The 6,000-nt window shown below is 42.7% G+C and overlaps 1 protein-coding gene across 6 annotated transcripts in view; it reads left to right on the top strand.

Annotated features, from left to right (window-relative positions):
• LOC102179006 (coiled-coil domain-containing protein 162) overlaps window positions 1,654-6,000 on the top strand; it is a 75,432-nt gene continuing 71,085 nt past the window's right edge. For all 6 annotated transcript variants that reach the window (XM_018053091.1, XM_018053090.1, XM_018053086.1 and 3 more), the window contains exon 1: window positions 1,654-1,824. In XM_018053091.1, coding sequence (XP_017908580.1) covers window positions 1,661-1,824 — 164 coding nt within the window. In that variant the 5' untranslated portion in view covers window positions 1,654-1,660. The remainder of the gene's footprint in view (window positions 1,825-6,000) is intronic.

Raw genomic sequence — 6,000 nt, 5'->3', positions numbered from 1 at the left:
CCCAGAGTTTACTTAAACTCATGTCCATTGAGTCGGTGATGCCATCCAACCATCTCATCCTCTGTCGTCTCCGTCTACTCCTGCCCTCAATCTTTCCCAGCATCAGGGTCTTTTCAAATGAGTCAGCTTTTTGCATCAGGTGGCCGAAGTATTGGAGTTTCAGTTTCAGCATCAGTCCTTCCAATGAATATTCAGAGTTGATTTCCTTTAGGATTGACTGGTTTGATCTCTATACTGTCCAAGGAACTCTCAAGAGTCTTCTCCAGTATCACAGTTCAAAAGCATTGATTCTTCAGTGCTCATCCCCCTTTATGTCCAACTCTTACATCCATATATGACTACTGGAAAAACCACAGTTTTGACTAGATGGACCTTTGTCAGCAAAGTGATGTCTCTGCTTTTTAATACGCTGTCTAAGTTGGTCATAGCTTTTCCTTCAAGGAGCAAGCATCTTTTAATTTCATGGCTGCAGTCACCATCTGCAGTGATTTTGGAGCCCAACAAAATAGTCTGTCACTGTTTCCACTGTTTACCCATCTATTTTCCATGAAGTGATGGGACCAGATGCCATGATCTTAGTTTTTTGAATATTGAGCTTTAAGCCAGCTTTTTCACTCTCCTCTTTCACTTTCATCAAGAGGCTTTTTAGTTCCTCTTTGCTTTCTGCCATTAAGGTGGTATCATCTACATATCTGAGGTTATTGATATTTCTCCCAGCAATCTTGATTATAGCTTGAGCTTCATTCAACCTGGCATTTTGCATGATGTACTCTGCACATGAGTTAAATAAGCAGGGTGACAATATACAGCCTTGAAATACTCCTTTCCCAGTTTTGAGACAGTTTGTTGTTCCATTTCTAGTTCTAACTGTTGCTTCTTGACCTGCATACAGGTTTCTCAGGAGGCAGGTAAGGTAGTTTGGTATTCCCATCTCTTTAAGAATTTTCCACAGTTTGTTGTGATCCACACAGTCAAAGGCTTTAGTGTAGTCAATGAAGCTGAAGTAGCTGTCTTTCTGGAATCCCTTTGCTTTTTCTATGATCCAGTGAATGTTGACAAGTTGATCTCTGGTTCCTCTGCATTTTCTAAATTCAGCTTGTACATCTGGAAGTTCATGGTTCACATACTGTTGAAGCCTAGCTTGAAGGATTTTGAGCATTATTTTGCTAGCGTGTGAAATGAGTGTAATTGTACGGTAGTCTGAACATTCTTTGGCGTTGCCCTTCTTTGGGATTGGAATGAAAACTGACCTTTTCCAGTCCTGTGGCCACTGCTGAGTTTTCCAAATTTGCTGTCATGTTGAGTGCAGCATTTTAACAGCATCATCTTTTAGAATTTGAAATAGCTCAGCTGGAATTCTATCACCTCCACTATCTTTTTCATAGTAGTGTTTCTGGAATGAAAGCAAATTGAACTGTCCTCTGACACACACAGGAAGCAGCACCAGAAATGACAGATAAGAGGCACTTGGAAGAGGTTCATGCCTTTGTGTTCAGGCAATAGCAATCTGACCAAGTCAGAAGTTTCTTCTTGACAGAAGTCCTCTATTCTCTTTGAAAAGTCTTCAGGGACTTAGATCCTCGAACTTCTGTGAGAGACTGAACAACTTGAATTCACCTCTGCACATTATATCTTCTGACTTTTCAGGTTCAACCGCCATATGTCTCACTATGCTCTCCGGGGGCAGATCATAGCATACTGTAACAGCCTGAGAGCCCTACTGGACGATTTCCCTACCATCAGAGATACTTTTTTCATGGTGGGACAACGGCAAGAAAAGAAGGGGTTGAGGAACTCCAATGAAGGCCTCAAGAATGACCCCAGGTGTGGAATTTTTCTTTCAAGCTGGTTATTCCCCCATCCCCTCCCCACTCCTCCCAGGGGAGAGATTTATTAAGTTTGGTATTTAACCTTGATCTTCTGTCCAGAAGGGCAAAAGAAAGAGTTTATACTCTAAGAATAAGAGTATCTTTGTATTTGAATACAGAAGGAGTTCTTTGTTTATGGGCTGTATGACTGCTTTTTCAATCTATGAAGCTTTGTTTTGCCCTGGAGTACCCAGAAATTTTCATCACTCACACCCTTTTATATAAGCCATAATCTAAAATAAGTGAACAAATAAGTAGACATCATATAGAACTGTTGTGGCTTTAATATTTTACTCAGTGGAGTAGAAGAAATATTCAGGAAAAAAACTATACTTCAGTGCTTTAGGTAAATCAGTGTCCTTCTGTACTTCTCTGATAGAGAAACAATATATATATATTTATATATGTATAGAATGCTATTAAGAGATAAGAGTGAAGCTGCTTCTATACTTCCTTAGCATGCCTTATCCAGTTTTCCAAATGTTCTTAATTCAGCCTGTCTAGAGTTCACTCACTTGGATGGAGGAGTTGGCATACGTTTGTTGTAAGTGACCACATTTCCTTTAAGGAAAAGAAGAGGGTATCACATAGTTGCATAGCCTCTAAGAGCTAGCAGAAACACCCTATAGGGTAAAGTTGCCTCCCTCCTTACTCTTTCCCTTATGGCATGGCACAGAATTTAGTGCTGAGTAAGGGAGAAATATCAATCACCTCAGATGACACCACCCTTATGGCAGAAAGTGAAGAACTAAAAAGCCTCTTGATGAAAGTGAAAGAGGAGAGTGAAAAAGTTGGCTTAAAGCTCAATGTTCAGAAAATGAAGATCATGGCATCCGGTCCCATCACTTCATGGGAAATAGATGGGGAAACAGTGGAAACAGTGTCAGACTTCATTTTTTGGGGCTCCAAAATCACTGCAGATGGTGACTGCAGCCATGAAATTAAAAGGTGCTTATTGCTTAGAAGGAAAGTTATGACCAACCTAGATAGCATATTCAAAAGCAGAGACATTACTTTGCCGACAAAGGTCCGTCTAGTCAAGGCTATGGTCATGTATGGATGTGAGAGTTGGACTGTGAAGAAGGCTGAGGACCGAAGAATTGATGCTTTTGAACTGTGGTGTTGGAGAAGACTCTTGAGAGTCCCTTGGACTGCAAGGAGATCCAACCAGTCCATTCTAAAGGAGATCAGCCCTGGGATTTCTTTGGAAGGAATGATGCTGAAGCTGAAGCTCCAGTACTTTGGCCACCTCATGCGAAGAGTTGACTCATTGGAAAAGACTCTGATGCTGGGAGGGATTAGGGGCAGGAGGAAAAGGGGTCGACAGAGGATGAGATGGCTGGATGGCATGACTGACTCGATGGACGTGAGTCTGAGTGAACTCCAGGAGATGGTGATGAACAGGGAGGCCTGGCATGCTGCGATTCATGGGGTTGCAAAGAGTCAGACACGACTGAGCGACTGAACTGAACTGAACTGAACTGAAGGGTGATACTTAATAAATATGACCGCAGAACAGAAAGATAGAAGGGAATTGAAAGACCACTTGTATCAGATAACTCTTTTGCTCCCTTATCATTCATGGATTATTCAACCATTGTTTGTTCAGTGCTTACTTAGTATCAAGCACTTTACTATGTATACTGGAGTTGCAAAGGTAAATATGTCATTGACTCTGGTCAAGATTAGCTAAAGATGAAGGGACAGAGTTGAGGAATGAGGGTCATGGATAGAGGTCCTTGCCTTATTCCTAAAATAAGGAGTTGGGTTATATTAAGAATAAGAAATATTTTATTTTAAATGTAGATTCCAACAATGTATTAGTGTCCTGCTAAGGATTCTAAGACACCCCAAGCTTATGAGATTGTTGTGATTGATTGCCAATGACCATGGTCAAGGAAAGGGAGAAAGGAGGCCTCCCTGCTTGTGTTTGCCATCTCCTTGACTAGAAGAGTCCCATATATTCCATAGGTTTAAAATTCTAAGATGCTACTTAATCCTTAAAGGGCTGAAACATACTGTTTAGTTTTAGCAGAAACACCCTGCCCCTGAACCAGAACCTAAATAGAAGAGGGGCCTGGGGAAGCTCTCCTGCAAAGAAGGATGCCCCTTGAGGGCTCTGTGCCCTTCATGGCTCTAGAGGAGACTGGAGTCTCGACTAGGCTGACGCGTGGCTATACTCCTAGGAGCAAGGCGTAGTGGTGTTGGCTGGTGGATGATTGAAGAAGGGACAAAGAGAGAGGACACTAATACTCAAGCCCTTACTGTGTGACAGGCAGATCCACCACTCTCGCACATGGCTGCTTTATGAATAAGAAAGTGCTGTTTCCTTTGGGCAGGGGTAGTCCCATGCCAGGGTGCACAGTTTGGCAAGTCAAGTATAGGCTGGATTTTAGCTACTGCTGGTTGCCTCAGGACACAAAGTGAACAATGGTACACGGTAGCCTTGGTGCCAAGAACTATATAGCAATGAATTAAACATGGTTCTTGCCCTTCAGGCAAGGGGAAACAGACAATGACCAAACGTTGTGATAAAGAATAAAATTGAAGTATAATGAAAGAACCCACCAGGCAATATTCAGTATTATCTCAAGGATCAGGGAGGTGGGGATGAAGAACTAGGTGGGCTTCAGGGAAGGGGGTACACTAAACCTGGGACTTGAAAAGACTAGTGTTTCAGGTGGACAAGGAAAGAATTTCAGTTCAAGCCCGGAGACCCACATAGATATGAGACAGCCATGTGGACCTCCCAGTGGCTCCTGTTCCAGGGTATATGAGAATGAGTTGGGGAAGCAGAATGGAAAGTGCAATGGGCAAGATCCAGAAGTCTGCTCTTTGTCCTTCAACAAACAGGCTTCCTTGGTAGCTCAGACAGTAAAGCATCTGCCTGCAATGCAGGAGACCTAGGTTCAATCCCTGGGTCAGGAAGATCCCCTGGAGATGGAAATGGCAACCCACTGCAGTATTCTTGCTTGGAGAATTCTGTGGACAGTGGAGCCTGGTGGGCTACAGCCCATGGGCTCGCAAAGAATCGAAAATGACTGAGTAACTAACACTTTCACTTTCAAACAGGGAGAAGGGGGTCAAGATGATTGTTGGTGACCATTTAGGAACGTACTGAAACTGCGCAGACAGGAGATGTTTAGGAAAGTTAAATCAGCTAGGTGCTGGATTTAATGCAGAACTGAGTGAGGAGAAGGAAGAGGAATCTAGGATGTTACCCAGAGTCTCTGGCTTGTGAATAAAAAATTGGTAGTCTTGCTGTTGTTTATTGGGTACAGAATTTCAGTTTTGGAAGATGGAAAAAATTTTTTTTCTGTAGATAAATGGTAGCAGGTTGCCCAACAGTGTAAATGTACTTAATGCCACTGAAATGTGCACTTAAAAACAGTTAAAATAGTAAATTTAATGAATGTTTTATCACATTTTTTTAATGGGGGGGGCGGGAAGAATGGTCATGCCATTAAGAGGAGAGATGTGGAGGGGGAGATAATGAATCACAGCTCAAAGGTACCAGCTATGAATTTCTTCCCTTGGTCTCCCAACGAGTCTCAGACTCTTCTTATTCTAGATGTTCTCCACTTTCACATACTTCCATTCCTCCACATCCATCACAGCATCATGCTTCAAGTCTAGCTGCCTCTGGAATGTAAGATCCTTGAGGGCAGAGCCTATCTTCACTTCATACCCTGGGTGTGTACTTCTGCCTTGGCCCTTGGTTTGAAAGAGAGGATGGGGAGGGGGAAATGAGCCCTCAGGAAGTGGAGGCAGGTCCAGCCCCTTTGATTCAATTATGAAATAATAGACCATGTCATCATCTGCTGCTAGGAATCTGGTATGAGGCTTAAGGAAGATTTGGAGTTACTGAAAAACGGAAATGGACATGAAAGCTGATCAAAGGAAAGAAAACCAGTTTTTCCTGGCGTGACACAGCTCAGACTGGAAACCATTTATTTGTTGTATCAATAAAATTAGCAGTGTGATTTCCTCCAGCTGTGCTCAGCAACATGTGACTAGAAGCAGAAAGCAGGCTAGCTAGAGGGATCCAGAGTTGGGGGTTTGCTAGATAGATGGGCTGTAAGTACGAAGAAGTAAAGAACTGAAGGTGCTGGTGGGAGTGTAGTTCACATGA

This window comes from Capra hircus, chromosome 9 (genome assembly GCF_001704415.2).
Source record: "Capra hircus breed San Clemente chromosome 9, ASM170441v1, whole genome shotgun sequence".
In the NCBI taxonomy this organism is placed as follows: Eukaryota; Metazoa; Chordata; class Mammalia; order Artiodactyla; family Bovidae; genus Capra; species Capra hircus.
This window is presented reverse-complemented; position numbering and strand designations above follow the sequence as displayed.